The following is a 17,386-nucleotide window of genomic DNA, read 5'->3' as shown; positions in this document are numbered from 1 at the left end:
ACCACTCTAACATACTGTTTATTGTTTTGAACTGTGTCATCTTCCATATTTAATTTTCTAAGATCCCCATCTAGTTAATGAGAAGGAAGTTTTTATTTATCATTGTCCAGCCAGCAGAGGGCAATAGAGCATTGTGTACCAAACACCCTCAACCAATTGAAACACATTTCGTAGGGGAGGGATTTTCTGCGCACTAGCCTGGTCAGTGGTCAGCGAATTGGACGAGGATCCGACAGGAGTGTAAATGTGAGATACAATGTCTTGATTGTACCTGTTTGTGGTTTAGCTTTGTATTTAAACAAACAAGGAAATAAACTTGAAAATTATTTGTCATCATAAAAATGAAGCAAAAATTAAAATATTTATTGCCAGGCAAAAAAAAAAAAAAAAAAAAGAACGGATAAAAATATAAATTAAAGAGACCTGCTATCAACTTCTATTTCAATAGGATGTGTATGTGTATGTGCACCCCTTGAGTTTTTTATTTATGTTTTTGATAATTTATTATGATTATAGTGAACTCATCATCTGAACTTAGTCCAAGGGTGCATGAATAAAAAACTAAGAAACAGCATAATGGTAAATGTTATCCAATCTTTAGAGAACACTTCAAAAACTACAAAGTTTTGTATTTTTAAAGAAGTTACCATAGAGAGAAATTCTCTTGCCCACTTCATAATGGCAGGGGTAGTAAGTGAATTATCTGAGCTAAAAAAACATGCTCTCATCTCATTTAAGTTTTTGCAAATAAATGGTTACTGGTTCTTTCTTTAAGCATCTATTAGTATATCCATTCTTAACTTAATTTATTAAGTTAAATTTATTATATTATTTATCATTTAAAAATCATTTTATGATAGACTAATGAAATCTGTTTCTCAAAAAGTATGTAGGAATTAGCATAATGTACAATGGAAGGAAAATCTTGATAAAAATATGATTTAAACAATGTAATATTTTCTCTCATTATTAAATTAGTTCTGAAGATATTTTATACTCTATTGTGTATTAAAAATAATTTACTAAATAATAACATGTTATTGTTATAAGGTCATGGCATGTCTGGACCTCCTAGTTTTAAACTATGCTTCTTTCATTCTAGAAGTTATTGCTTCCGTCTCTTAAGCATTATCCATGCGCAGAAAGGTAAGCATTTAAAAAGCTCATTTCATAATACTTAAGTATACATTGAGCATTTCCTTTTCATCCTTTTGGCTTTGTACCTTATATAAGCCTACGTGTCTATCTCACTATTGTTTAAGAGTATTGTGTTTTAAAATACTATATTAATTGCAAACTCCCTAAATAAAATCAAATTTGAATTATTTGGAAGAATATTATATGTAGACATTTTTAAAATTATATTTATGGTTTTCTGAACATTCTTTTAAACAACAATCTTTATATGCTTCCCTTATTAAATTTAAAAAAAAGTTCCATTTTCTACTGCTAACTATAAACTTAATTTTGAGATTTTTTTCACAATGAAATCACAATAGTAATAATAATTGATTATCAGTTGATGATTGCTTACTCCATTACAAGCATTTTATGTATATTCCCTGTTTTAATCCTTGCAAAACTCCTAGAAGGGAAGAACTATTATGCTCTTCACTTAATATAAAAAGAATAGCTGTTAGTGATATTAGGAAACTTATCCACCATCACTCAGCTAGTCAGTGACAGAGATGGACATCTGTATTCTCACCCACTTACACATTTTAGAAACAAATATTGTGCTTCATCATTATTCTACATATGCACCTAAACATTTTATTTTTCCCGCTTCAAAGAGCAAGTTTAAGTAAACTAGCTTATAAGTTGTCTGAGCTATTCCTTTATCTTGTAAATCCCTGGTAGAGGAATAATACATGTTATACATGTGGTTTTTTTCCTGGAGAAATATAAAAGCACACATATATATTCAGTAATGACTAACAAGACACTAAAACATATCAATAGACAATATTTACTATATTCATTCAAACTACATCCACACAAAAGCAAAATTTTGTTAGTTCTCATTTCATCATGTAAACTTGGGTAGCATTTAGAAATTATAATTAGATAATTTAGAAATTATAATAACATAATTTAGAAATTATAATTTATAGAAGTTATTTAAAATGTTTCAATTATCTCTCAATAGCTTATATCTAGCTAAGTGTCCATGCCAATTTAATGGTGCACTCTGCCTTACCATCACATATCACCTTTATTACATTAATGAATTCAAGTATGCATGAAAGTAAATAACATATTAGGGCTGGGTGCAGTGGCTCATGCCTGTAATACCAGCACTTTGGGAGTCCAAGGCAGGTGGATCACCTGAGGTCAGGAGTTCAAAACCAGCATGGCCAGCATGGAGAAATCCCACCTCTACTAAAAATAGAAAAAATAGCTGGGCATGGCGGTACATGCCTGTAATGCCACCTTCTTGGGAGACTGAGGCAGGATAATTGCTTCCACGTGGGAGGCTGTGGCTGCAGTGAGCTGAGATTTTGCCACTGCACTCCAGCCTGGTCGACAGAGCGAGACTTCGTCTCAAAAAGATACATAAATAACATATTGGAAAAAGATGCCTCTTTATATAAGCTCTAGATGGCCACATATTAGAAGAATGTAATTGCATTTTTTTTTTGTGAAGCTATATAAACATTTAAAGATTGAGGATGTTCATATAGAATTTTATAATATTTATAGTACTCTCCCATATGATAGTACAGCATTGCTTGACTAATAACTTTAGAACCTGACTGTACCCAAATCATAAGGTACGTGGCCACCATCTTATGTAATCCTTACAAGAACAAAAACATTCCCCAGTGTATATTAAAGCTGAACTAGAGCAGAGTTACTCACTCTTGACACTATTGGCATATTGGGTAAACTTATTCTTTGCTGTGAGTGAGGGCCTGTCTTATGCAATGAAACGTGTTGTAGCAGTATCCCTTGCCTTAACACACTAGATGTCTATACCACCTCCTCCACTCCCCTCCCCAGCTGTGACTACCACAAATGTCTCTGGCCATTGCAGAATGTCAATGGGGAGGGATTAGTGGTGAGGGGGCAGAATTGCCCCTAGTTGAGAACACTGAAATAGAGTAAATCTTTCAGTGATTGTCTGTTTTCCTTTAGGAAATAGATAGTTAGATGAGATGCCAAAAGCATGAATGTCCAGATATCTGCAATCTGTATATGGACTTTCTTCTTACTCATACTTTTTGTCTAGCTAAGTGCTTTTCAAAACATAGTATGCTACACAAAATTGTCAACACAAAACAAGGCTTAATGGCTTCACATATTTGGAGAAGAGAGAAAACACCATTAGTGAGCAAGTCATTACTTCCACTGTGGAGTTTACAAGAAAGGAGGCAGGCTTAAAAGATGTATTTTTTATAGCAATTATTTGTGATCAGCACTATGGAGAAATAGTCAACGTTGTTCTAGGAACATCATACAGAAATCTGATATATAAGGAAAGGCTGGAAATGGCAGGTCTAGGTAGGCTTTTCTGAGGAAGAGACTTTGATCTGAAACTTAAAAGATAAATTGAAGTTACCCAGGGGAAGTCTGGGATAGATGGCAAATTCTTCAAACTGTGTCCTCCTACTTCAATCACATAGCTTCCACCTGGAAAGCATATTTAATGATATTCTAGGAAATATACATATGTCTGAAGAAACATCTCTGTATGCATTACTACCTTTTAAAGTATACCTTTTAAGGTATTACTATTGGGAAATATTAAGGGGAGCAAGATCGGAGAAATGTAGTGTAGTAGACAATCTGGTTTATTATTAAGACTCTGTCAGGTGTTCTGTACATTTCAGTTTAAGTTAAAATAAACTGATAAATATTCACCATTACTTAAGGCAGATGGACTTTCCAGATAAATATTTGATTTTTTAAAGTGACAAAATTACTAACCTCAAAAAATAATGATATTACTTCTTCAATCAGTAATGCATAAGAGATGATACTCTTTTTAACAATTACTTAATTTTACGTTCATTTTTTCTCCAGGAAAAAGAGGATAACTAAGTCTTTCGAACTCGTATTGTGTGATAAGCCATCTATGAAATTTAAAGAAAAAAATCAAGAAATAGAGATGTTAGCCAAATAATGTGATTTAGATAAACTATGATGCACATAATACAAATAGGTTTATCCCTATTTAGACTAGTACATTTATGTATGATTATGTCATAATCACTGACAATAATTATGATAGCCAAATGTTAAACGGTATGCTCTCCCAGCTGAAAGGAACACTTAGTGAAATAATGAACAGTGCTTAAGTTTATACTTTTTCCCAAAGGTAACTGTTTAGGAAAAGCGCTTGTGTCTTAATTTATTGCCCTTACTTAAAGAAAAGTATTTACTTTCTGGTGTGAAATACAAGACCTGTGAAATTCAAGCATAGTTGTGAAGAACAAACATTTTCGTTTATTAATCACTTGTAATAAAAACAAAAGGCATCCCTCGAACAAACATATAATAATTCTATTAAGAACAAAGAAGAAATTTAGGTGTTAATATATGTCTCATGGTTTTTCATAGTTAACTGTGATCTTTTTAACTCATATATGTTAGTTCTAAGATCATTGGAATAAGTAATTTATATAGCAATGTCAAACAATTGGGTAATTTAATAAACTGTGGGAAGTATGAATTGCTTCAATAGAATATTTGTAATTAAAATGACATTTACCAACACTTTAGCTAGAAAACATTCTAATATGACTTTAAAAAATCAGGTTATGCACACCTTCACAGCAATTGAAATAACTTAAACATCTAACAATTGGAGACTAGTTACATGTATTTTGATACAGTCATCTGATGGAATTCTGTTTTGCTCTTTCAATGATAGTGTTAAAGAATATTTTATGACCTGGAAAAAAGTTATTATGACTATTTTTGAATGAAATGTAGGTTTCATAACAGTTTTTAGACCACTATTCTATGTTGTTAGGTAAGAAGTCTTTACATGAAAAGTGAAATAAGAAAAGGTATATAACAAAATGTTGATAGCATATGTGATTATTTCTGAGAGAATTATTGCAATATTTTTTGTTCCTTTTGTGAGTATTTTCAACATGCTCTAAAATTATGTTACTTGTATATTGTGAAAAAAATTAAAATCTTATTAGAACCAATCATGACCCGAATATAAGGCTATCAACCATACTACTTTTAGCATGTACTCTTAACAATATTTTTAGCAAATAATTAACATGCCAAACTAGTAAAACAATATTTTACTTTGTAATTACAACATTGTAAGTAAAAAGTAATATTTAGAAATCTTCGTATAAATAGAATAATTTTGATATGATGTTTTCGGTGATAAGACTGTTTTACTGGCTTCAGCAAACATCTGTTTTGTTTCACAAATACACATAGGATACATAACTGCAATAAGATATATATAACAAGATGTGGTGTTTGAAGTGAAATTCTACCTTCTAGGTGTAATAAAGCAACTCTAAAGAAGTATATAGTGATAAGAAATTGAGAAGATGAGATTAGATCAAATCCACAAAGACTTTTAGTTCCAATAATGAAATTGGATGATTTCTTTTGGAATGTGGCCAGGATGTCAGAGGGGGATGATTAAACTCTTGGGAAAATATATAATTATCCTGTTGTTAAGACAGTAGGTTTATATTCTATGTCAGTTTTCAAGAGCAGTTTGTTTCTCAGTAACAATTACAGGATTTGGATTCAGTATTTACCCACAAGAATGAGCACTTCCATATTTAGAATCACAGTCCTCAGTCACACCAAGGAGCTATTAAATCCCAAAGCCCCAGTTTGGCTTCTCAAGTTTGAAGTCTTCCCATAAGCCATATAAAAGAGGAATAGATTAATAGGTTATAAAATAAATAACTTCCAAATAATTATGGTACTACAATTTAATGAATTCTTTAGTATTGTTATTATTGCTTATGATAAACTTGGATACCCTTTTTCAAAAGGTAATGTAACATTGACTATTTAGGACTACTTCTATTTAATATAAACACAAAATAGGAAACTCTAATACAATTTCAAGATGGTTTTTAAATGAACATAGCACTTCTTTATAGAACTGTTTAAAATAACTTGAAACCTAGGTAAAATATTGTTCTGAATAAACAAAGCAGCAGGTGGAACTAAACATCATGAATGCACTAAATAAGACATAAATCCCAACATATGCACCTCAGTCCTATAAACATTTATTGGAAGGATTTTTTTTAAAAAGCAATGAAAAACCAAAAACATTAAACAGTTTTGTAAAACACATCTGCAGAATTAAACATAACGTAAATTACTTAAAAAATAGTTTGTGTTCAAATTGTAAGCCTATAGAGGTTGTCATTCTGCTGCACAGCTGTTAACTATGATCCCAGTTTAACAGAAATTTAAATCATGATTAGAATAGTATATGTTTGGTCTCAGATGTATCTGGAAGTAAGAAACCAAAAGACAGCAAATCTCATGGTGAGATATAAATTTATATGCATCTTTATGTTTTCCAATATCCTTCAAATGTCTTAACAAACTTGTATAATATATTTTTTTCATATCATCTCATTAGAGTTAAAAGAAACATAAAACCACTTTGAACATTTTGGGCATAAAATAAAAAAGCTTTGAACTCCTCACTTCATATAGAAGTAGAACTAAAAATGCATAGACTTCAGAGTCACTTTCTTGTACTGAGTCCCAAAGTACAAGAAACTAGATCTTTACACACACAACATATTCACTGATAGCTTTATTCAGCTAGAACTGAATCTGTAAAAATTACATTACTTTTACCAAAAACTTTTATTTGCATCTCACAGGCTAGGGCAAGGGTAAAATCCAATTCCCTGAATACAGATCACCACGGTTCAAATTTATGCTTGCCCTTCATGTATAAAATGAGATAATAACAATAATTGACCTAACGTTTTTCCCTGAGGACCAAATGTGTTAGAATACATAAAATACTTAGAATAGTACCTATAGCACATAATGTTACATAAATATTGGTTGTTATTATTAGAAATTGAAGCTGCAACAAAAAACGTCATTCCCGATTCCCAATGAATCAGTAACATGTAAAACATACTTGTAAAACATATACATAGAACATAATATTTAATACAATAACAATACAATATCTATTATACTATGCCATATCTAATGATGTAAGGATGTTAAAGGTAGAGAATTTTAATCAAGAATTGCTGATTATTCTGGTAGAAAGAAGTGTTCTCTAGCAATTTAGAGAACTGTGTTCCAGTCACAAGTAAACCACTAGCTAAAGGAGTCTTCTGGGAAAAGCTGGGTTTTTGGGTTTGTTTGTTTGTTTGTTTTTTAGACAGACTCTTGCTCTGTTGCCAGGCACAGGCTGGAGTGCAGTGGCATAATCTCAGCTCACTGAAACCTCTGCCTCCCAGGTTCAAGCACTTCTCCTGCCTCAGCCCTTTAAGAAGCTGGGACTGCAGGTGTGCGCCACCATGCCCAGCTAATTTTTGTATTTTTAGTAGAGACAGGATTTCACCATGCTGGCCAGGATGGTCTTGATCCCTTGACCTTGTGATCCGTCCGCCTCGGTCTCCCAAAGTGCTGGGATTACAGGCTTGAGCCACAGCACCCAGCCAAAGCTGGTACTTTTAAGCTTCAGTTTTCTCATTTATGAAAATTTAATCTTGAGGTTTGCTTCTTGTGAATGTTATATACTTTAACTCAGTCAATGCTCCCAATTTCTTTGGTCCCAAATAACCTGACCTAAATAAGTGCATGCTTATTTAGACAGAACTTCGATTCTGAAGTTACTGAAGTCCACTGAAGCATGAGCTCCATGAGTGATATTCACTATTAATTCTCTGTTAATGAAGATATGTGGTTAAACTATATATTAGAGAAAATGAATTTTAGAACTATAGAAATAGTTAATAGGAAGCATTTTTTAAAAAAAATATATATTATCAGTGAGATAAAACTCATTCATTCATTCAACAAACATCTGAGTGCCTACTCAGTGCCACGTACTGTTTTGGATGCTGGGACTGTGCAAGTAAACAAAATAATCAAGAATCCCTGAACTTATTCTAAAAGGAAGGTTGCAGCAACAAAATAAAAAAAAAAAAAAAAAAAAAAAAAAAGGATAGTATCCTAGATGTGAGTAAGTGCTTTATAGGAAAAACAAAAACTAAACTAAACAAGTAGACAGGATATGGGAAGCATTGTGTGAGAATATAGTTTTACAGTACCCGGACAGAAAAAGCCTCTCTGAAGTTTGATGATATAAAAACCTGAGAGAAGGGAGAGTGCAAGTTTACAGGTTTATGGAGGTGAGTACTCCACATAGAGCACGTGTAAAATCCTTGAGGCAGGAGGCTGGCTAATTCATTCAAGGAACAGCACAGAAGTCATTGGAATAGAACAAAGTGAGAAAAAAGCAGGTAAATGTAGTGGGAGGCGATGTCAGGAAAGCATATGGGACTAGCTCATGTTAGGCCTTGTAGACTTCTGGAAAGATATGGGCTCTCACTTAAAGTGAGGCAGGAAAACTACAGGAGGGTTTTGAGCAGAGGAGAGGCATAATCTGTCTCAGATTTAACAAGATCCCTCTGGCTGCTCTATGAAGAAAGTCTTAGAAGTGCAGTTACTTAAATGTATGGTCTTTTCCAGTAAGGAATACTGCATTGCTCATTTTAACACAAATAAGTTTACTGCCAAGTAATCATCATATGCAGTTTAGTCAGGAAAGCTGAAGTTCTTAATTTTCAGGTGTAGGGTATTGGGTATTAGAGATATTAATATTACCACAATAGTCAAATGCTATAAACTGAACTATGTTTATTAAAGAGACAAGATTTCTCATAAATATCCTCCCTTAGGGACTCAAAATTCTTATCTGCATATTAAAGGCTTTGGAGAATCCTTAAATGTATTGAATCCTAAGTCTCCCAAGCCTTTCTTACCATGGAACTCATTTTTGTTTCTTTAAGTGCTTCAGTTCAAAACAAACTGTGTTCAAACATAAATTCCCTGGCTACTGAGCCTCTTAACTTTGAGTTAATTATGTAATCTCAACATCATCTCTAAAGTGGGTAATAACATCACCTCACTTGCCTGTGGTGAGAGATCAGATAATGTTTGTAAGGGACCCCAAACAGTGCCCATAATTAGTGCCACTTTTCTGTATCCTCTCCTTTATCTTCAAAAGCTCACCCCCTCTTAACATAAAAGTAGTAATCCAGTGTTGCTAATATGTAAGGTTCCAGGCTCTATCAAAAGTACTTAGTAGGACAGCACCTAGTTTTTTAGAACATCTACAATGTGCCCGAGATGCTGAATTGCTAAAAGACAAATGCAGCACAGTAATTCCACAGCAAAGTCGAGTATCTCATAATTTATATTTTTAAACGAGCCCTATAGAGCAATAGCGAGGCTGGAGTACATCATCTGATGGGACCAAGGGGATGATGATCCTTTACAATGTCTTCACAATGCTGTGTTAAAAATATTGGCCTCGGCTGGGCACAGTGGCTCAGGCCTGTAATCCCAGCACTTTGGAAGGCTGAGGCAGGCGGATCACGGATCCTGAGGTCAACAGTTTGAGAGCAGCCTGACCAACATAGTGAAACACTGTCTTTACTAAAAATACAGGAGAAAAAAAAATAGCTGGGCCTGGTGGCGGTGCCTATAATCTCAGCTACCTAGGAAGCTGAGGCAAGGGGAATCCCTTAGACCTGGGAGGTGGAGGTTGCAGTGAGCCAAGATCACACCACTGCGCTCCAGCCCCAGCAACACTGCAAGACTCCACCTAAAATATATATATATATATATATATATATGTGTGTGTGTGTGTGTGTGTGTGTGTGTGTGTGTGTATACACACACATATATATACACACACACATATATATATATATGCACCATTGACAAGGCCTGAAGTCTTTAAGTAAGTGAAGATTAATAACCCTGGGAATCTCTCCTCCCTATGATTTTTGGTTTGGAACACATAATTGCCTGCTTTAAGTGGCAGAGAAGCAAGCAAACAAAAGTAATACTGTTAAAATGCACCTTATGTACATTTGAAACTACCATATGTGGCTTCAACAGGAAAGTTAAAACTAAATAGGCCTGGTTTCTTGAAACACAGTGGATGTTCCAACAAATCTCAATGTACTCTCCCTTTACTAGGATTACTTTAGCTTGCCCTCTGAGATGAGACTTTTCTTACGAACCCAAACTTAGGAAAATATTCAAGTGTTCAATTATTCAAACATTCATCTTAGTTCATCAATTTAAATACCAAAGATGGCACAGATTATTCAGCAATACCATGTAAGAATTGCTAAACTAACTGTTGTACTCTGAGGGATGGGATCTTGGAGTATTCAGCACAGGCTCGGTGTGCACTGCATGTGTTACACAGCTTCTCACCAGATTTGCTGGAACTCGTGGCTTGTATCCCAGCCTCAGTCTGAATCAAAGGCTTTTTGCTAAGAAGGCAAGAGAGATGTTCCGGTTTGTATTCCACTTACCTTAGAAACTCTATTTCACTCCTACTCAACTGAGTAAGTGTTATCTGCAATCCCTGAAGACACCCTGGTTGTGCTGTTACTTCCTGAGTTCCTGTGGCTACCTCCATGAAAGGTATAATCAGACTGGGGCAACACAAGAGATCATGACTGCCATAGAATTTTGACTGTCAAAAAGCCCTTCTTCACGGGACTACTGGAATGTATTATTTTCAGGCTTCTTCAAAATTCTCAGGGGAGATCCTACATTTTGGGGGTCCTGAATTTCATAGGCTCCAAATGAGATGAGAATTCTCTAAATGGAAATTTAGAATCCACCCTTCATTCAAATCATAGTGATCAGAACAGGGTTACCAAGTACAAGTTAAATTACTTTCTCTTTACCCTGCGCTGTGTCTCCCACGCAAACTGAAATGAGTCAAGTTTCTCTTGTACATGTCAGAGTTGCCTGAAAATCTGATGTGAGTCCATTCCCTATCCACATGTATATGCTCACACTTGCACTGGCACTCACAGAGAGACATGGAGCATTTCATGCATTCTTCTAGGTAATTTAAAGTTCAGGAGCAAAAGTGAAAAGGTGACAAGTTGCTATGATCCATCCATCTCTAGGAATGTACTGGGATGTCATTTAACCCCAGTGGCACTTTGTTTTCATTTTTTCAGACAGAATCCACTCTGGAGCCTGTTCTGTTTCATGTAGGTCCCCACAGCAGGAGCGCTAAAAGCCTGATGAAAGGGATGATATTTGCATCTTGTCCCTACAGCACACTTTACTGTTTCCTGCACATAGATAATGTTCAGTAAGTGTTTGTTGGCATGGGTAATAGTGAGAAAAAGGAAGTAAATACAAAAGTTTTCAGGTACATTGAGTTTCATTTCTTATAGATTCATACTGCCTTCTGAATACAAGTTCTTGTCTTTATGTGCCATCTTTACTGATATAATGGACAGAAAGGACTAACATATTTGAGTTGGTGATGATGGTCTTCATCAGGGGTTGGCCAAAAGTTAGTTCCTTGAGGAAACTTACTGCTGACTCTCCTAGGTAATATCATCTCTAGGGGTGGAAGAGAGAGGACGGATGGGTGTAATTTACTGAAGTTGAGAACTATAAGGTGGTATTAACATGGTTGGCACTCAATTAGATAAATGGCAAAAGAGATCTTGAGAGATATCAGCAAACTTCTAGAGACTAGGTGATCCACTTTCGGGAACGATGCAATAGGGATCGCTATACATATTCTTCATTGTGTTTAAAAGTATACCCCTATCGCTAAGTGAAAGTTTGACATCTTTATTTAATATGCACTCAAATGATATGTGGATTTGAATTTTCCCTCCTTCTTGCTCTCTTTCTTTTAAGTAGCACACTTTAGTATTCATTTATTTGCTATTAAGTAAGCTTATCTTAAAAGTACTTTCTTTTTCCAAGAAAAGGAGATATATTCTATGTTTCTCACTAAATATCCTTTCACAAGACCAAATTGATGTTTGCTTTTCAGCTTTGACTGCCCATTCATATTTTTACTGCTGAAAAGATTTTGGTTGGAGTCTTTGAATTCTTATCTTCAGCCTGTTTACTGAATTTACAGTCAGTTTTCTCAGTATTAAACTATCTTTCACTTTCAAAGATATGTGCTGTTAACCAGAGTTTTCACAAAATGTTGCTCTAAAGCCATTTGTTGTGCCAGCAGCAACAAACTTTGCTTTAAAATTTTTATCTTCCATTAGGTAATAAATGTGCTCACCTGAAAATAAATGGAAAAGCACAATATTACCTAGAAAAGAGCAAACCCTCCTTCTCTGCCCTAGACACTGTGCAGTTCTCTCCTTTAGAGGCAGCCACTGAAAGCAGCTTCTTACACATAGTGCTAGATATGAAATAGTTTTTTTGAAGTTATGGTACACAACTCTGTAAATAATAATTCTGCCATTTATTCAGCATGTTAGGTATTTTAAGATACTGTGCCTTTTTTTTTTTTTTTAGATGGAGTCTCGCTTTGTTGTTCAGGCTGCAGTGCAGTGGCAGTGATCTTGGCTCACTGCAACCTCCGCCTCAAGCAATTCTCCTGTCTCAGCCTCTCGAGTAGCTGGGGCTACAGGGGAACACCACTACCCCCGGCTAATTTTTGTATTTTTAGTAGAGACAGGATTTCACCATATTTGTCAGGCTGGTCTTGAACTCCTGACCTTAGGTTGATCCGCCCGCCTCAGCCTCCCAGAGTGCTGGGATTACAAGTGGTAGCGACAGCACCTGGCGACTGTGTCTTACTTAATAGAAAAAAAGAAAAATGACTGAGTCAATGAATGAATGCCTGTCAGTTGTGTCAGGTTTGTTTTGCTTTGTGTATTTTTTATTAATGGAGTGAAGTATCTCAAGAATAGAAACAGAGAAGAGAAAACAGACCTGGGCACAGAGGTAATAACTGCTAGGCTGGGATTTCAGGGCTGGTCTACTGGGTGTGAAAGCCTTTGCCTGTTGGTTTTGAAATGCTGACTAGCTTCTCATAACTGCAAACGTTTTTGCATCTCTCTCTCTCTCTCTCTCTTTAAAATTACCTCCCCATTGTTAGCTTTCTAATGTGTGGAGTCTAAGAAGTTGAAAGAGAGGGTCTCAAATGAAACATAACGAAATGATCCCAAGGCCCGACCCTGTGCCTTAGGATTCGGGTATCTTTCCTACAAGAGTTTCAACAACTTCAACTTAAAAGGAAAGGATGGTTGTCACGGAATGCCCAATATGTTCTCTGTTTACCTCCTGTATACTAAAGGCATGTCACTCAAAATTTATTGATTTATTTTTTAAATGGGAATGGGGAGAAGTGAGAGCGGAGTTATTTAGGAGTTTATTCCAATCCATGGAAGCGGCAAGGAAGAGGTTAAGTTGGACCAGGAGGACTTTTGAAGTCTTTGGCTGGGAGGTTCCATTTGGAGAAAGGTGCAGGGGAGCTAGGGGTGGCGGCAGAAGCAAGACTGGTTCTCCTGCGCCTGGATTTCCGATTCTGAGCAATTGGATTCTCACCTGAGGGCGCAGTTGGGCACCCCTGGCTTGTGGGTGGAAATACTGAGGAGCAGAACTTGCCTGGCCAGCGCCTGTAGTGTGTCGTGAAGCGCGGAAAGGACCGCGCGGCCCCTTTAAGTTCTCGGGCCGGGGAGGAGCGGGAGGAAACCGGGAGCCGCGGGGACTGCGGGGGAAACCCACAGGCGGCGGAGCCGGAGCGGAGGCGGCGTGAGAGCAGAAACTTCGGACGCGGCCGCTCCCGGAGGAGCCCGGGTGAGCCGCGGCGGCCGTCCCTCCCACCCGCGCAGCATCCTCCCTGCCCTTCGCCGCCGCCCCGGGCAGAGCCGGCAGCTGCCTCTTCCCCGCGCCCACGAGCCAGGCGTGCCAGCCGCTACCCCCGGGAAGTTTGGGCTTCAGCGTAGTTTGGGGGTGCCTGCGCGCGCCCCAGAGGGCGGGGGGCCGGGGGCGATGGTGGGCGCCGCGTCGGGCTGGGGGCGCCCGGAAGGCGTGCGAGTGTCCGCGGTCCCGCTGCTGTCCCCAGTGCCCTCCGCATCCCCCAAGTGATGGGAACGAGGGCCCGCCCAGGCAGCCGCCGTCGCCGCACCGCCCCCTCGCTCGCCCCCTGCGCGCGGAGTCACCCAGCCGCACTCCCGGCACCCCGAGCCCGTCCTCCGGAGCTGCTGCTGCTCCTGGGGCTGCTCTCGCCGCCGCCGCGGGTGGCCCGCTGCTGACTGGGCTCGCCCGGAGACGGAGGAGCACTTTTTGGCCCTCCCTGAGCCGCTCTCACACCCCAACTTTGCCGCCGCCGCGCCTGCCCTCGCAGCGGCGCTCGGGCGCACATCGTGGGGCGCACGCCGGGCGGCTCAGCCAGACTGTGGAGCCAGGAAACGGCACTACTGCGCTTCTGCTTCGGCTCTTTGTTGTTCGCTTTGGATGGTTCTTCAAAGTGTCTGAGCCTCCTCGGAGATCCTGGGGCCGCAGAAGACCAACCTTGGAATTCTTCCACTGCAAAAAGGCTCTGAGCTATTGACAAGCGTCCGGAAAGGTCGACAAGTAATTTGCCCTGAAAACTCCTGGCTAATTGACCCACGTTGCTTATATTAAGCCTTTGTGTGGGGTGTGTGTGGTGTGTGACTTCATACATTTGGGGACCTATTCCTACTCACTCCTCTTGGCATGAGACTGTATGCAGGATCCACCCGAGGACAATGATTGCGGAGCCTGCTCACTTTTACCTGTTTGGATTGATATGTCTCTGTTCAGGTAACGCCGCGTCTTCTTTCTTCACCCTTGATCCTCTCTGCTCTCCCCCTCTCCACTTTTCAAAATCAAACCCAGAATTGCATTTTGGTTACCCCTCCCTCCTAAGGCCGGAGCAGCTCGATTCCTGCAAGACTTGGGCGAAAATGTTCCTAGTGCACATTTGGGGCTGCCTCTTTCCCCCCATTTCCCAAAACCTCCCCTCCACCCCCGAACCTCCTCAAGACTCTTTGCAGACCTCGGCTTTTTGCCAAGTTCAGGGCACGCCCAGATTACTCTGGGCAAACGCAGGTCTAAGCACCAGGGTGGGAGGAGGCAGCGGTTGGCAGTGAGCTAGGGCCCCCAGGATGCTCTGAAGTATTGCTTTCTTGGGGAGGGAAATGTGCACCCTGGGAGCTTGTGGCCCACAGGCTTGCCAAAATTCCTGAAACTGGTCCTTCAATTTGCCCCTCCTCTTCTGAGCACAAGGGGTTATTAGTAGTTGTTTTATGTAACCAAAGTCTGTAATTAAATTTGATTCTGAAGAAGCTTCATGAAATAACTCCTTTCTAACGTAGGATATAAAATAGCAGTTGCCTCGCTGGGTTTAGAAGGAAAACAGGCAGTTGCTAGCATCGGAAAGGGGACAGTTTGCCTGGGAATTCTCATTGGGGAAAGAAAACAGCTGAATTTGGGATGTTTAGGATTAATGAAATAACACTGAAACTCCATATGAAGTGTTGGAAGGATGCTGAAACGGGACCCTTCTGACATAAGAGTACACACTGGATCTACACTTGTAAATAGTTTTCTTACACTCCCTAAGAAACTTTTTTACTATGGGTGAACTGAGCCACGATTCAACTTTTGTTCTTTCCTTTTGGTAGATTCTGGTTTCAATCACGGATCTGATTTCAGGCTTTAACACACACACACACACACACACAGTATCACGGCACCTCAGGGAATTTTTATAGAGACGTTCGTATACTGAGCTTCAAGTTGCATCAGGGCTTATTGGTAAGAGTCACTCAGTTTGCACAATTATGAAACGTTTTTAGGGGTTTGTTTGCGCTTTTGTGGTTTATGATTATCATTTATGTTTTGACCAGGGATTTTACTTAAGGCAGATGGTTAAGAGAATAAGAAAAGGGGGGAATAACACCACATACACACACGTCAGCTAAATGATAGCGAGTAAACCCCTGAAGAATTTTAGCCTATGAATTATGCTTGCTGACTGGAAGTTACAAGGAAGATTTGCAACCAAAGTAAATTTAAAAAATAAATTGTTACTCCTTTAAAGAAAACAGAAACTGAAGTTTCAACCTGGGATATCTCATCTACGTCGCAGTGGATGGATGAGTAGGCTAACTGCTTGGGGTTGTCATTCGCCACTTCCAGTTTCTCCTTCTGTAATGCCTTATTTTTCCGTAGTATGCATATCTGAGTGATTGAATAGTCCTTCCAATACCCGACCCCTAGCCATAGATGCAAATCAAAAACATTAAAATTGAATCTCTCTATTTGCCTCTCTTGGCTGTGTCTCTCCCTAGTTTAATTTACAGCTTCAGATACCTTTGAGATTTTTGTTGATTCACCTTTCTGGTTAAAGTTTATTCATATGTGTAAAGTGAAGTGTCATTGTGATAAATGACTGCAGGAGCAGATTATTGAAGATAGGAGGATTAATGGTCATTAGTCACTGTTTGAGTTGAGTTTGTATATGTTGGAACATTTTATCATGGCTGTAGATTAAAGATAGGGTCACACTAATAGGGTATCATTGAAAGCTGGTGGTGTCAACTTGCAAATTCTGTCTTCACTTGGAGAATTATCTGGGAATGTACTGTCCTATTGGATTTATAATTTGATTAGTAATTAGTATCTGAAGATTGTAATTTGAATAGATATGAGACAATTATAATGTTAGAGCTACACTGATTTCTAGCTTCATGTTTCTAATTTAATTTTCCATTTAAGTCATTGATGATTTTTATAAACCTAAGTTTTTCCTCTTGGTGAGCCTATCTACTTTGCCACTTTTCAGGACAAAAGCGTCTTTCTAAAGTGCTCCCTCAGACATAACCTGAAGCTTTTTATTCCTCATAACTTTTACTCATGCTGTGAATCTGAACTTGGGAGGCCAAACTATTGAGTGGCTAGGGTGATTTCATGACAATATTCTGTTATAAAGCAACACTGTTCATTTGAATAAAACCTCACAGAACTCAAGTAACTAGTAACCTGGTTGTGTTCAAGACACCTGGTCAGAGAATGAATGAAGTTCTTGAAAGATTGTGTTTCATGTCTTGCCTTGAGCCTAAGATCACAGTCTATCACTTGTTAATGGAGTGTATTTAAGAGAAATGTGGTGAGCTTAAATAAATCTAAGTGTACTGAGGGGATAACTTACCTTCAGCAAGATTTAACCTGTAAAAGCATCTATTGGTTGTCAGTTCTTTTTTTCGTTATTCTTTCCTTCCTTTTTTAACTGGCTGCCAACTTTAAAAAGTCTAACAGTTTTCTTCAAACAGATTATAAACTCCATTTTGGTATGTTGATGGCATAGGTAGTACTAAGTATTGTGCTTAAGTATGTTCATTTC

General features: G+C 38.1%; 1 protein-coding gene across 4 annotated transcripts in view; it reads left to right on the top strand.

The window, feature by feature from the left end:
• Positions 1 to 17,386, top strand: part of ROBO1 (roundabout guidance receptor 1) — a 1,085,200-nt gene that overhangs the window by 663,187 nt on the left and 404,627 nt on the right. For 2 of the 4 annotated variants that reach the window (XM_003928309.4, XM_003928307.4), the window contains exon 1: positions 13,126 to 14,802. The exons of the other annotated variants lie outside the window; for them this stretch is intronic. In XM_003928309.4, the coding sequence (XP_003928358.3) occupies positions 14,748 to 14,802 (55 nt within the window). In that variant the 5' untranslated portion in view covers positions 13,126 to 14,747. Of the gene's footprint in view, positions 1 to 13,125; positions 14,803 to 17,386 lie in introns of those variants that run through there. 4 annotated transcript variants of the gene reach the window in all.

This window comes from Saimiri boliviensis, chromosome 18, assembly GCF_048565385.1.
Source record: "Saimiri boliviensis isolate mSaiBol1 chromosome 18, mSaiBol1.pri, whole genome shotgun sequence".
Lineage (NCBI taxonomy): Eukaryota > Metazoa > Chordata > Mammalia > Primates > Cebidae > Saimiri > Saimiri boliviensis.
The sequence above is the reverse complement of the archived record's forward strand: the minus strand, read 5'-3'. Positions and strand labels throughout refer to the sequence as shown.